Source organism: Portunus trituberculatus, chromosome 49 (genome assembly GCF_017591435.1).
Source record: "Portunus trituberculatus isolate SZX2019 chromosome 49, ASM1759143v1, whole genome shotgun sequence".
NCBI lineage: Eukaryota > Metazoa > Arthropoda > Malacostraca > Decapoda > Portunidae > Portunus > Portunus trituberculatus.
The window spans coordinates 5,545,300-5,560,359 of record NC_059303.1 but is presented as its reverse complement, the minus strand read 5'-3'; the positions used below and the strand labels follow the sequence as shown (position 1 = coordinate 5,560,359).

At 37.0% G+C, this 15,060-nt stretch overlaps 1 protein-coding gene across 5 annotated transcripts in view; it reads left to right on the top strand.

Moving 5' to 3' along the window:
• The window catches only part of LOC123499308 (inactive tyrosine-protein kinase transmembrane receptor ROR1-like), a 398,854-nt gene extending 392,561 nt beyond the window's left edge, over positions 1-6,293 (top strand). For all 5 annotated transcript variants that reach the window (XM_045247116.1, XM_045247118.1, XM_045247119.1 and 2 more), the window contains 12 exons: positions 1-52; positions 224-348; positions 514-640; positions 804-963; positions 1,323-1,562; positions 1,875-2,108; positions 2,338-2,558; positions 2,834-2,963; positions 3,163-3,298; positions 3,574-3,706; positions 4,098-4,243; positions 4,370-6,293. The exon at positions 1-52 is cut by the window's left edge and continues 75 nt beyond it. In XM_045247116.1, coding sequence (XP_045103051.1) covers positions 1-52; positions 224-348; positions 514-640; positions 804-963; positions 1,323-1,562; positions 1,875-2,108; positions 2,338-2,558; positions 2,834-2,963; positions 3,163-3,298; positions 3,574-3,706; positions 4,098-4,243; positions 4,370-4,799 — 2,134 coding nt within the window. In that variant the 3' untranslated portion in view covers positions 4,800-6,293. The remainder of the gene's footprint in view (positions 53-223; positions 349-513; positions 641-803; positions 964-1,322; positions 1,563-1,874; positions 2,109-2,337; positions 2,559-2,833; positions 2,964-3,162; positions 3,299-3,573; positions 3,707-4,097; positions 4,244-4,369) is intronic.
• The last annotated feature ends 8,767 nt before the right edge of the window (positions 6,294-15,060 follow it).

Sequence of the window (15,060 nt, the reverse complement as noted above, 5' to 3'; positions counted from 1 at the left end):
TGGTATCCCTGAGTCAGGGATGGATGACAAAAATCTGCAAGGTTACTGCCAGGTGAGTTAGTTGTTTTCACTTTGCAAAGTCATAGTAACATTTATAGGCTATGTATCAATGAATCACTCGTGCAGAGCGCAGTAATTATATACAGGTTGTTTGCCATATGTCTAATTAAGGCTAAGATGAAATATGTTAAGTGAGGACTGTAACAGCCTTTCTTCATTTCAGGTGTACAGGGGAGCTACCTGTAGTGGCTTCATTGGCAACCATTCCATTTACATCTACTCTCCTCGCCACTTGGCTGACATGGAGAAGCGCCTTACAAGTGCAATCACAGTCATCAGTCACTCAAAGTATGCCCATGTGTTTGTTTATATATGTTCATGTTTTTATAAAACCTCTCTTTAACAAATCTAATTCAATTTCTCTAAATGTGAATTTAGGCATTTTCATGATTATTTGCCATCAAAAGAGCATCAGAACAGAATTCTAATGATGCACTCATCCTTTCTTCTAAGTGATCTGTCTGCCAAGTGTGAAGATTATGCTATCAAGTCTCTGTGTTATGCTGCTCTTCCTTTATGTGATGAAAACTCTCCTGACCCACAACCCCGGCAGCTGTGTAGAGAAGAGTGTGAAATTCTGGTAAACTGAATTTTCATTGTTCTTCTAATGAGAGGATATACTGTTATATCTATCTCTTTTTTATAGAAAGTTATTGGGAGTGTTTATAAGATTAAGATATAAATGTTTTACTTACATACATTGTGTTAAAGAATGCCTTAATTATATGGCCAATCCACAACAGGTTAATGATGTATGCAGAATGGAGTATGTCATTGCCAAGCAACACCAACTCATTGGCAGACAGTTGCCAATCCCAGATTGTGACGACCTTTCCCCAATCATCTCCCCTGAGCACATGTCCTGCATTCGTTTGGGTGTCCAGAGTGAACCACTGGTTGAAGGTATTGTTATATATATATATATATATATATATATATATATATATATATATATATATATATATATATATATATATATATATATATATATATATATATATATATATATTGTATATAACTACAGAGTCATTCAGAAAAGGCTTGACATATGTTACAACTGTTTCTGAAATTATTTGCTTTGTAGAAATCTTTCTCAGGTAATTCTGAGAAATTTATTTGATTGTTTCTTTATCAACATTTCATTAAATCTTAATAAAGTTTATCATAAACTGCATGGGTTGTCATAAATGTGTTCAGCAGACTTATGATATAGAATGATTACACATACTGTACTAAATATTAACACATATATTTTGCTGCAGATGAAAAGTGCTACATAGGAAATGGTGAGTCCTATCGTGGCACCGAGAGTCGCACTCTCTCCGATCGGATATGTGAGCCCTGGAGTGAGAACCAACTGTACATGCGCACAGCAGACTATCCAGAGCTGATCGGTGGACACAACTTCTGCCGCAATCCGGGCGGCTCTGAGGTTCAGCCTTGGTGTTTTGTGACAACTGAACACTCAGTTACTAAGGAAGCATGTGTTGTTCCTATGTGTAGTAAGTAATCACCTTTATGTGCTGTTAGTACAAAAGAAAGAAATAACTATCAAAATTGCAATACAAAATTGATTTTTATTTGAATTAGACTTCAATATTTATTTGCGTAATTCACCATAGCCCTCAAAATATAATTTACCTTTCCTGAAGATATATTTTTTTTAATGAACAAAATCTATTTAAAGACATAGCTTTTAAGAAGTGTGTATATTTAAAGCATTTAATGATCCCATAACAAAATTATAGAGGCCTGTCCAATATCTTTCTTCATATAACACAGCAAAAATCTAAGCATTATCTTTCTTATTTCAGGTAACAATACTGTGGTGTACATCACAGTTGCTTGTATCGTTGGAACTATCATTATGGTGTCAGTTATTGGATATATATGTTTCAAACAAAAGACAAAGTTTCCAAAGCAACCATCACCCAAAGCTAAGACAGTAGAACTGAATGCTCTGCTGCCCAAGCAACAGCAGCTTCGAGCCAGAGAGTTTCCACTGGCTAATGTGCGGTTCATGCAAGAGCTTGGTGAAGGAGCCTTCGGTAAGAAACTTTTATTTATTTTTTATTTTTTATTTTTATTTTTATTTATTTATTTATTTTTTTTTTTTGTTAATATCTTATTGGAGTATTGGTTCTATTTATAAGCTACTTTACCTTACTTTAATCTCTTTTAGAGAGTAAATGTTGTAGATTTAGGTGACGGTTTTGTTTTGTTTTGTTTTTTCCTTCACTTTCATGATTTCACCAATTTTTTCCCTTAAACCAACAGGCAAGGTTTACAAAGGAGAGCTTCAAGGTGTAAGTCCTGATGGTAGCTCAGTGCTAGTTGCCATAAAGACTCTTAAGGAAAATGCCACTGCCAAGACTCGTCAGGACTTCCACCGAGAAGTAGAGCTGATGACTGATCTACGCCACCCCAACATTGTGTGCCTGCTGGGTGTGGTGATGAAGGAGGAGCCAATGTGCATGCTGTTTGAACATATGTCACAGGTCAGAAGCATTTGTTGAAGTATATAAGCTTGTGGCTTTCCTTTATTTATAAGTGTAGGGCTTCATTTTAGGATTTATTTGTTGACTTATTCATGTACAGTAAGGCTTTATGTAAACATGCTGCAATGAATATAGTATTTAAGAAGAGGGATGGTGATGTAATGTGGTATTAAAAGAATCTGAATAAATGCTCTGTTAAAAGTTGGGCTTGAAATTCATTCTAGTTCGTATGAAAACTTGAATGCACAGCACTAATGTCCTTGTGCTGTTTACAGGGTGATCTACATGAGTTTTTAATTGCTCACTCTCCGAGGTCAGATGTCTCGGCATGTAGTGATGATGGCATGTCTCAAGTTGTTCTGGAGCAGCCTGACATGCTGGCAATTGCTACTCAAATTGCTGCAGGTAATTACTCTAATCTTAAGGAAATTAGTCTTACATGCCCATGAATTTTCTGAAGTCAGAAGAGTTATATGAATATGTGTATGTAAACATTTGTGAGAAAAGCAACAAATTAGCTAATCATGTACTGGGTGTGGTTTGTCATGGATATACTTGTTGATGATGACATTGTGTTTGATGGTACATATTCTGTTAATTCCAGGTATGGAGTACTTGGCCAGCCATCACTATGTGCATCGTGACCTTGCTTCCCGAAATTGTCTGGTGGGGGAAAAACTGACAGTGAAAATATCAGACTTTGGACTATCAAGGGATATCTATTCCTCAGATTATTACAGGTAATGTACATATGTATTTGTATTTTTTATTTTTTTATGTAAGTATATAGAATATAATTGTTATCCTCCCTCTCAGTTGTATGGGAAGTGGTTTGTAATAGTTGTAATAGTTGTTATATTTTTAAGGTGTTGAAATCAATCTTTTAGATGGGTATTTTAAGGTAAAAGACATCTTCAAATTATCTGTGATTTAGTGTAAAAATTCTGCTATGAAAGTGTTTAGTATACAATGCTAAGGAATACGTCATCTTTTAACCTATGTATCACAATTTCAGAGTCCAGAGCAAGAGCCTTCTTCCAGTGCGATGGATGCCTCCAGAGTCCATATTGTATGGAAAATTCACTACAGAGTCAGATGTGTGGAGCTTTGGAGTGGTGCTGTGGGAAATATTTAGTTATGGCTTGCAGGTGAGGTGCAATAAATTGCTATGTTATGACTTATGTATGCATTTGGTTATCTACCTCTATCCTCTGTATCTATTTCTCTCCAGAAGTTGTAAATGCTCTCCTTCCATAATTTTCATTGCTAGTATATCTTTACAATCTTTTATTTCTTGAAGCCATTTTAAGAGAGGTTATCTTGTACTTCCTCAGCTATTTAAGTTTGGAAAAAAAATTCAGGTTATACAAAAATAACATCAAAGGGATAGGGAATTGTTGTATATTATGAGAAAATATTAGAAGGAAGGGATTATTGAAGTTATCTCTTTGGGCTTGATTTCTATGAGAAAATGCATCAGATTGATTAAAATTTACTTTTTCACATTTATAATTCATAATTATGTGTTTTTGTTTTCAGCCTTATTATGGTTACAATAACCAGGAGGTTATAGATATGATTCGTTCTCGCCACCTTCTGCCGTGCCCTGAGGACTGCCCCCCTCGCATTTATGCCCTCATGGTGGAATGTTGGCATGAAACACCTAATAGGAGACCAACTTTCAGGTACTTATATTTGAATTTTCTTCTTCTTTTCTCAGTTTACTCATAATTATCTTGAAAAATGGTGCCTTTACTTGTTTAAGCCACTTTAAAATGACTGTTTGATACAATATTCTTTCTTTTGAACAGGGAGATTCATGGTCGCTTGAGGTCCTGGCAGGGTTTAGATAATGGGGGCCTGGCTGGTACTTTGAGTGGCAGTGTGTCAGGCCACTCAGGCTCACAGCACTCCAGCACTGGCCCCTCTAATAATACTGGCTCCACCAACCTCTCTTCAAACACTCACCCTCCACATCTCCAGCGCCCCTTCCATCCAGGGGCCCATTATCCTCCCCCAGGACCCCCTCATTCCCCAGCATACTCAACTCCATATCAACCAGCACCCCCACCAGGGATGATCCCAGGGCTGTACCCACGCCTCAATGCTCCTGTGGGGCACCAACAGCCTGTGTACCTGGCACAGAGAAGTAATGTGCTGGGTGGCTCTCCTGTCACAGTCAGAGTTGCTCAGCCACAGTCAGTAAATATAGGAACTGAAACTCAGCTGGCCAATCTTTGAAAGGACATTTTTCTTTGGAAGTTGCATTATGGTCCAAAGGAATCTGTGAGTAGATAAATGTGAATCTCAACATATTTTTTGGTGTTGAATTTATTGTTGAGAATCATACAGTGCACCTGATACAACATTTAAGTGCTTAATTAAAGCAAATGACACTGACTCCTCAAGAAAATGCAATAAAATAATTTCCTGAGTGTTTCATAGATTTAGATACTTATACGTACATATATCTATAAACTTCAAACCACACTATATCTGAATACAGGTGTCTGTTTAGTCTGTACAGTGGAAAAGTGTTTGCATGAAGAAACTAACACTGAATATAAGAAAAAAAATTGAACCTGAGATCCTCAAGAGATTTTGTCATACGCTATTTCTGTCTCTGTAAGGAACTGTAAACCTGTATTTGAAAAATGAAAATTGTGTTTTGTGCAAGGTAGATATGATTTTATCATGTACAGGAATCAAACACAGCTTGAAAAAAATGTGGTTCCATTAATTTTTCAGCCTTGAAAACAGTTTCTTTCAGATAAAAGTTATTGATCAGGAATGATGTTGAAATATTAAAAAGAAGACTGTAAGATGCATTTAGTATGTTGTCTTGATCCAGTCAATCTATGATAAGAGTCAGTTACATAATACAAATTGGAAGTCTCAAAGAGGTCACTGATGATATTTTTATGTAATTACGTAACTGTGAAGAGCTTTATGAGATAAAATATTTTTTATGCTATGCTGCAATGCACTTATGCTTTATACTTTATTGTCATAAATTAACTAAGTCAAGAATTTTGCTAATACATGCAGTAAGCTTTGATGTGATACTTTATTCTCTCTCTCTCTCTTTCTCTCCAGTTTCCTTTTCAAAAGAAAGTATGTAGTTTACTTTTGTGCCTGGTGAAATAATAGCCAGCATAGATATCTACAGTTTGTATTAGTATATAATCTCAACATTGACCTCTTAGCACAACTGCATATATTTTATGAAACGCTTCTGAGCAAGAGTTATTGTGAAATAGTCATGGAATTACTGGTCAGCTAATTGCAGCAAAATGTGTTAGGTGTTTATTTGTCATAAGTACATGTGAATCATTCTTGACATGTCAGACCAGGAAGGTGGTTCCATACTAATCCCACAAAGATCACAGCATACCACATTGGCAAAATACATCAGTAGTGAGGTACCTTTTCAAATGGTTTTCTCTTTTAAAACTGTTTGAAAGTTCATGAGTTTCATAATCATTCACTACAGCGCATATTATCAGATACCCATAGTTATGTAGTAAAAACCTATTTGTAAATTGTGGAAAAAAGAGATTTTAAGATGTATAATCAGTCATGTGTGTCATCTGACTGGTCTTAAGAATTTTATCATGATATTAAGAAAGTGTAAATAGGTCTGTAGATTATGCTATTTATAATCATAACAAATCCTTTTTAAGATTACCACAACTGAGTCTTTTGTACATGCAAGCAAGTGGTAAAGATACAGGAGATAGAGTTTTATTCTCCCAGTGTGATATTGTGTTTTGTGCGTGATTGTTTGGACTTTTAAAAAATGTGGCATTTTGTCTTGCTAGGTACTTGGTTACATCTAATGACAATGGCTGTGCTTGTGGACTTGTGGAATATTCTTATGTAATATCTACAAGCTGAAATTAAACATGGTACCTTGTCCATCTTTGACTATGGATATTAATGAATATCAACACGAACATTAACTTTCTGAACATTGAAAAAGTACATCATCTTGGTATACAAACACTGCTAAAATAATAAAAAAGTAGAAGAAACAAAGGGTGAATATCCTGCTTGACAATAGGAGTCACTAACATCCACAAGGGGGAAGCTTGTTTTATATATGCATGTTGTCGAAACTTTGTTGCAGTCTATCAAAAGTAGGTAACATGTAGACTTTATTGCAAGAGTGGGAGATATTGTATATTTATATATTATTTATTCATTTATTTATTCTTTTAATTATTTATTTATTTGTTTTTGGGGGTGATGTATTTCTCCAATAGATAGGGTCGCTGTGTTGCCTTTCACGAGCATTAGTAACAGTCAGTGTCAAGAAATGAAACTTGAAATATAACAAAATCTAGGTACACATATGTAGGCTCCAGAAACACTCCTTTCCACTACATGCGTCAATCAGCCTGTATGTGATGTTCAGTTCTGGAAATTTTAAGAGCATCATGAAAACACTGATAGATTGATCTGTGAAGATAAAATACGATCTCAGCCATGAGTAACTACCCACAGTAGAAGAAACATTATACTTAAGTACTTTTTCCTCCTGTTTTGTTGTAAGGTACTCTGGAATCGCCAACTTTATCTTAGTCACACCTAGCCAAATAGACGAAGTTCACCACTATATGGTTTAAAAAATGGAACTTATATGTTAGTAAACCTCCATAAGTTAAGCATATTGATTTTTTTTTTTTTTTTTTTTTTTTTTTACGAATACGGTATTAAATTAATTTACGAGCACATTTATTGTCATCAATCCGTGTTAGATGACAGTGACTATAGTATTGTGACGTAGCTATTCATAAACGTCACGTTTGCCATGTGCACTTCCTTTGAAGGAGAACCAATCTTCCTTGCGGTATAGCCTACCACCGGCACACTTACATGGGGTACTTCACGGCACACTGGATGGAAATCAGCAGTCGAGGGACAAGTGTTTGTTTGATCAGCTGACAGCCTGTGACTGGAGACTTACTACAGCAGTAGCTCATGACGGTGAGCTGTATGACTACAGCTGTTACCTACCTAGTTGTTGATATCCTAAATTTCAGATTATAGGCTGCATAGCATTTACGTTTCAGTGTATCCCCGAGTCTAAACCTACCTAGTGTATTTCACATATCAGTTCAACTAACCCAGAGCTTGGGCGTCGATTCACTTGAAATAGTGGTTGGCAGGGGAACATGGGAGAGGAGGTGCACGCAGCCAAACAGATAGCCCCCCTTATCATTATTATTTTTTTTACAATTTCCCAGACGTTTTGAAGCCACATATGCAGTGTATGTTAAGGTATATCATAGTCTGCTTGTGCTACTTGAAGTTTAATAATGTCATGTATACTCTTTTTTTTTCTGCCTGTGCTAACCTTATTAGTAGTATTTTATACCTATTAGTCTACTTATTAATATTCAGGTGAAATGTAAAATAGTAATGGAAGACTTATCACGTAAAGTGTGAGGAACATTATCATGCCATATCTATCTTAATCTGAAAAGCGGGTGTACATATCCCCCACGTCCCACGGTCCCACCCCAACACCACAATCGACGCTCATGATCTTCCAGAGGTACGAGTAACTATAACAAAACAAGCGAATATTTCTAGGATTTATGAACATCTAACCTTATCATGATGGGATAAAAGTAAACCTGCTTATAATTCCATACATAGATAAAACTGCTCTTGCATTTGATATTGTAAAATTAGAAGGTAAAATCTTAACTAATGAAGCAGTGAATCAATGAGCTGATGCATGCTATACATCCCATTTTTATAATCGCATGTAAATATTTCTTTGTATAGAAATTTTCATAGTATTTTAGTACAAACTATACACTTTTATCAACCAATAAAATCTATTTCGGAAAGAAAATGCGGAAAGCGTCGCTCAAATGTTTCTAGAAGTTGCCAGTTCGCCACGTGTCTTCATCGAATGTTCATCAGTTCACTCGCCGGCATGTGATGAGGTCACTAGCAAATTCTGTCTGCAGGAGCCTTGTGAAGGAATATCAGCAAAGAGAGACCAGTAAGGGTATGTTACAGTGCCTCACGAAGATGTTGGTCTTAAAGAATAACTCGATAAGTAGTGCATTATTAGTGTATTAGGGAAATTACATCAAATTACTCCTATCCTCTGATCTCTGGTCATTTTAGTGTGTTCATGATGGATGAACGGCCACTTCAGACTGGGAAGCGTGTTATTTTCTTTCGTAAATCTTTAAAACAGGACCTCCTCTCTAATCCGTGCAATAATAACACAAAATGATGAGTAGTTGATGGAGAACGCGTACCTTGTGGTCTTGTTTGGGGGTCACACACGGTTATATCACATTGCCTCCTGAAATTAGAGACGTCACTCGGAGTCTAAGTCCAAATAGTAAACATTCCTATTGTCTATTGTATATATCTGGGGTTTGTGGGTAACAGGAAGTGACTGTCTGTTGTTCACATCCTGGATTTGTGGGTAACTGCTGAATAGGATTCTTATTGTGTCTATAGTTCTTTTGTCCAATGACGTGCCACCACCTCTCAACACAACAAGCTGCGCCAATGGGAATTTACTATATGTATTCGTAGGCGGGGCACAGCTGGGCAGACAGGTGCACAGAGATCTGTGTGCGCAGTTGAGCCATGGCCACCAGTAGTTGTAAAGGTTGCGAATTTGATTACTGGGAAATCATCGCTCCTGCGATGCAAGTCGGTGTACAATCAAGAGGAGGACCAGCCAGGACCTTCATCCTTTCGTTAAGGTATTGTGAGGATGGGTATTGGTAGAGGTAGGGCATATTGTGTGAAGCAATAAGAGAACCGGTGTGGGGGGAGGGAAGCTGCCCCAAAGCAAGGATACGGTAGGTTAGGTTTATGTTAGGGTTAGGTTAGTGTTGCAGGGTGGCGGTCCGGGGGTGGCGCAGCCCCCCCCCCCTTCTAGGTTAGGTTTATGTTAAGGTTAGGTTAGTGTTGCAAGGGAAGGGTCTGGGGGGGTGCAGCCCCCCGTCTAGGTTAGGTTACGTTAGGTTAGGTGGTGGTTCTCTAGAATCACTGCTCCACGCCGATCTGTATAACACATATAGCACAGTGCAGTACATGTAACGTGTTTACCATCAGTGAGAGTTTGGTGAGTGCTCGGCCTTAGTGAGTCGTACACAAGCTTTCAAATGTTATTTGTAGAGTTATTTTTCATCAAATTCAAGTATGCCATTTATTACTCATTGTTTATTAAGTGAAGAGCGGTGCGTATGCATTGAAGTACAATAGCAGGCAGTGACGTCATGATTAACAAGGTAAGGTATGGTCATCAGCTAATTACCCAAACTTTCTTTACTTCATTTTCTTCATCTTCATCTTGGAGGAGCTCCCTACCGTGACAAAATGGAGCAGATAGTTCAATACCTATACTAGTGTCGAGGTAATCTGACATCTGTGTATTGCATGAGGTCCCATGGTCAGCTGTTAGTCTTCTCTCCAGTCTCCATTCACACGTTTGCTCTAGGTCCTTTATAATAGAGCTAATAAAAGAGATAAAATAACCGGATATAGTACACTAACCAGTAGTGATGGATATAGTCTCAAAATTTGGAGGGCCCTAATGTAAATCTCTGCACAGTGCACCCCCTTGAGATTGATGGCGCACCCCTATGATCTTTTGAAAACTTGGCAATCTTGAAGACATTTTCAAGCTATATGCACAACAATATTTATGTAATAAGTGCACTAAAGACTTACAATTATGTAACTCACTTATACTAAGTCACAGAACCTGACTTTGCCTTTTCAGAACGACTTGTTACATTATTGTTCTGTATATACTTATTATCTTCCAATGTATATATATATATATATATATATATATATATATATATATATATATATATATATATATATATATATACACACACACACACACACACACACACACACACACACACACACACACACACACACACACACACACGGCCCGGTAGCTCAGTGGTTAGAGCGCTGGCTTCACAAGCCAGAGGACTGGGGTTCGATTCCCCGGCCGGGTGGAGATATTTGGGTGTGTCTCCTTTCACGTGTAGCCCCTGTTCACCTAGCAGTGAGTAGGTACGGGATGTAAATCGAGGAGTTGTGACCTTGTTGTCCCGGTGTGTGGTGTGTGCCTGGTCTCAGACCTATCCGAAGATCGGAAATAATGAGCTCTGAGCTCGTTCCGTAGGGTAACGTCTGGCTGTCTCGTCAGAGACTGCAGCAGATCAAACAGTGAATTACACACACACACACACACACACACACACAAATGTTATTTGTAACACACGAGACGCGGTAGAGGAAGCACGCAATACCGTCGCTCCCGAGAATCAGCTGATCTTCACTACCTTTGTTTGGGTTTACAGTGGCCTGGGCGAAAAGTGTGGACTCATTTTTTTTTTTTTCATGAATACAGTGTTAAATAATAATGAGTGAGAAAGATATTCCATCTAAATGCAGGTATGTGACAAGGGAAAGAATGAAAGCTGATGATGACAATGTTGGTGAGGGAGAAAGAGAATTTGAAGGCTTTGATACGGCGCAAACTTCACTATTTGATAGAGTCTTGACTATCGAACGTAAATTAGATAAATTGATAAAGGAGAGTATGGGAATGAAAGAGAATGAAGAACAGGATAAAGAGCTCCAGAAATTGAAAGAAAGGATAAAAGAGTGGAAGAAAACGAAACTAGGCTAAGAACCGAAAATGAAGAATTAAAAGTCCAAATAGCGAACTATAAGAAATTGATGGAAGAAGGACTCGGTAAAGCCGAGAAAGAAAAAGAGAAGCTAAAAGATCTAGTTAACAAAGAAGAAGAAAGAGTACAAGACGTGATTAAAAAAGAAGTACAAGCATGGAGAATCCAAGATAAGAAAGACAAGGAATCATTTCAAGAAGTATTTCAAGAACAGTTAAAAGAAAGAGATGAAAATATGACAAGCAAAATGATAGGAGTCCTCAAGAAAAAGAAAATTTAGTAAGAGAAATTGCGGAAAAAAGAAGAGTGTAATTATTTTTGGACTGAAAGAAAAAATGTTAAATATAGACCAAGAAGGAAAAAGACGAAATGAAATCAGTAAAAGACCTACTAAAACATCTGAATGACGAGATAGAAACAGAAGAAGTAGAAGATAGAATGGGACCATATATAATATATATATATATATATATATATATATATATATATATATATATATATATATATATATAAAGAAAAATAGAAACGAGGAGGAAAGGAAGAGACACAATGAACTGGTGGCAGAAGCAAGAGAAAAAATAATGAAAGGTCAGAGGAGGAGAAGAAGGCATTTTTGGAGAATTATAGGAGACAGGATAAGGAAATGGTATATAAAAGAGAAAGAAGAGAAAAGAATGGAGCAAGTTTAACTAAAATGATAAGAACAAGAGATTAAAATGATGTATACAAACATAGATGGGATTTTATCTAGTAAATTAGAATTAAGAGATTACATAAAGAAAGAAGAACCAGATATTGTATGCCTGGTGGAAACAAAGTTAAATGAGGCAATAAAAATAGACATAGATAAAAGGTATAATATATGGAGGAGAGACAGAGTGGGTAAAGGAGGAGGAGGAGTCATGATGATGTTAAGGAAGGAGATAGTGGTAAATCAAGTGGAGTTTGGGAAGGAAAATCAGAAATACTGTATGTTAAGATGCATATTAACAAAAGGAGTTAACAATCATTGGAACATATGTGCCACCAAAACAAACTCATGGACTAACCAAGAATATAGAGACATGATAGATGACACAATAAGGAGTCTTACAAGAATCATTAAGGAAAGGAGAAAAGTGATATTGGTAGGAGATTTCAACTGTAAGGAGGTAGACTGGGAAAATTATGAAAGTGGTATGGGGGAAGATGCCTGGGGAGATAGATTCCTGAACCTAATGATAGATAATTTGATGGTCCAAAGAGTAAAGGAAAACACAAGATTCAGAGGAAACGATGAGCCGGCAAGATTAGACCTAGTTTTTACAAGGGATATACCAATTAACGATGATATAAGATACAAGTGCCCATTGGGAAAGAGTGACCATGTAATATTAGAGATGGATATAGAAGAAGGAAAGGAAGATAGAGATGAATCATACAAAGGAGACCGATTAAATTACAGAAAGGCTGATATTGAGAATCTCAAGAACTATTTTAAAACGTAAACTGGGAGGAGATGGAAAACTCATTAACGGTTCAAGAGAAATATAACTTATTTTTGGAAATATACAAAACTGGGGTCAGGAATATGTTCCGAAATATAGACCTAAAGAAGAAGGAAAGAAAGATTGGTTTAATGCAAGATGTGCTAGGGCAAAGGAGAAACGAGATGGAGCATGGAAAAGGTGGAGAAGAAACAGAAATCCAGAAAATAAGGAAAACTTCAAAACAGCAAGAAATGAATATGCTAAGGTGAGAAAGGAAGAAGAAAAGAACTATGAAAAGGACATTGTCGAAAAATGTAAGGAACAACCAAAATTGTTCTACAGATTCATAAATGGAAAAATAAGACAAAAAGAAACAATAGAAAGGTTAAAAGGAGAAAACGGAATGGTGGAAGACCCAAAAGTATGGCAGAACTGTTAAATAGTAAATTTCATGAGGTCTTTACTAAGGAATCCAAATTTGAAAGACCACAGGGTAATAGAGAGACTGTCTATATGAAAGAGATTAAAGTAACCAAGCTTGAAATAAAAAGTTGATGACGGAATTGGATGAGGAAAAGGCAATGGGACCGGATGAAGTCTCAGGCAGAATACTGAAAGAATGTAGGGAAGAACTAGCAAGTCCAATATACAACATCATAAAATGCTCAATAGAAAATGGAACAGTGCCAGTGGAGTGGAAAAGAGCTGAGGTGGTTCCCATATATAAGAGCGGAAGGAAGGAAGAACCTTTAAATTACAGACCGGTATCACTAACTAGTGTAATATGCAAGATGTGTGAAAAAGTAATAAAGAAGCAATGGATCGAGTTTCTTGAAGACAACAAAATATTATCAAATAGCCAATTTGGTTTTAGAAAAGGTCGGTCATGTGTGACAAATTTATTGAGTTTCTACTCTAGAATAGTTGATAAAGTACAAGAGAGAGAGGATGGGTTGACTGTATTTATTTAGATCTAAAAAGGCTTTTGATAAAGTGCCACATGAAAGATTACTATGGAAGTTAGAGGAGAAGGGTGGCTTAAAAGGAAGCACATTGAGATGGATGAAGAATTACTTAAGGGGAGAGAAATAAGGACGATAGTTAAAGATATGAAGTCCAAGTGGAGAACAGTAGACAGCGGAGTGCCACAGGGGTCAGTATTGGCACCAATACTTTTCTCGTATATATAAATGACATGCCAGAGGGAGTGAACAGCTACATAAATCTGTTTGCGGACGATGCGAAACTGTGCAGAGTCATTAAACAAAAGAGGATTGTGAAATACTACAGGAAGACTTAAACAAGATCTGGAAATGGAGCAAAAATGGGAGATGGAATTCAATGTGGACAAAAGCCATGTCATGGAAATGGGAAAAAGTGAAAGACGACCAGTGGGAATCTATAAGATGGGAGATGGAGTAGAACTAGAAAAAGTAAAAAGGAAAAGGACTTGGGAGTGACAATGGAAGAAAATAATCAACCGGTTAGCCATATTGATAGAATTTTCAGAGAGACGTATAATTTGCTAAGGAATATTGGAGTAGCATTTCACTATATGGACAAGGAAATGATGAAGAAATTGATAAGTACTAAAATAAGACCTAGATTGGAATATGCAGGAGTTGTGTGGACTCCCATAAAAGAAACACATAAGAAAATTAGAGAGACTACAAAAATGGCTACAAGAATGGTTCCAGAATTTAAAGGGATGGCATATGAGGAGAGACTAAAGGCAATGGATCTACCAACCTTGGAGCAGAGAGAGAGAGAGGGATCTGATACAAGTTTATAAATTGATTAACGGAATGGATGAAGTGGATAATGAGAAACTGATCCTGAGAGAAGAATATGACTTTAGAAGCACAAGATCGCATAGTAAGAAACTAAGGAAGGGACGATGTCTGAGAGATGTTAAAAATTTAGTTTCCGCAAAGATGTGTTGAGACTTGGAACAGTTTGAGTGAGGAAGTGGTATCAGCAAAGAGTGTACATAGTTTTAAAGAAAAATTGGATAAGTGTAGATATGGAGACGGGACCACACGAACATAAAGCCCAGGCCCTGTAAAACTACAACTAGGTAAATACAACTAGGTAGATACACACACACACTGAGACACGGTCGAGGAAGGACGCACTGGCGCCGTTCCGACAATCAGCTGATCTTCACTACATGCCGGTTGTACGTACAGTTTTACAGTGGCCTGGGCAGGTAGTGTGGACTCACTTTTCTTCATGCAATCAATTATTAAGGAATGATGAGTGAAAAAGAGATTCCATCAAAATGCAGACGTGAGATTGGAGAAGGAATGAAAGCTGATGATGACTATGCTGGTG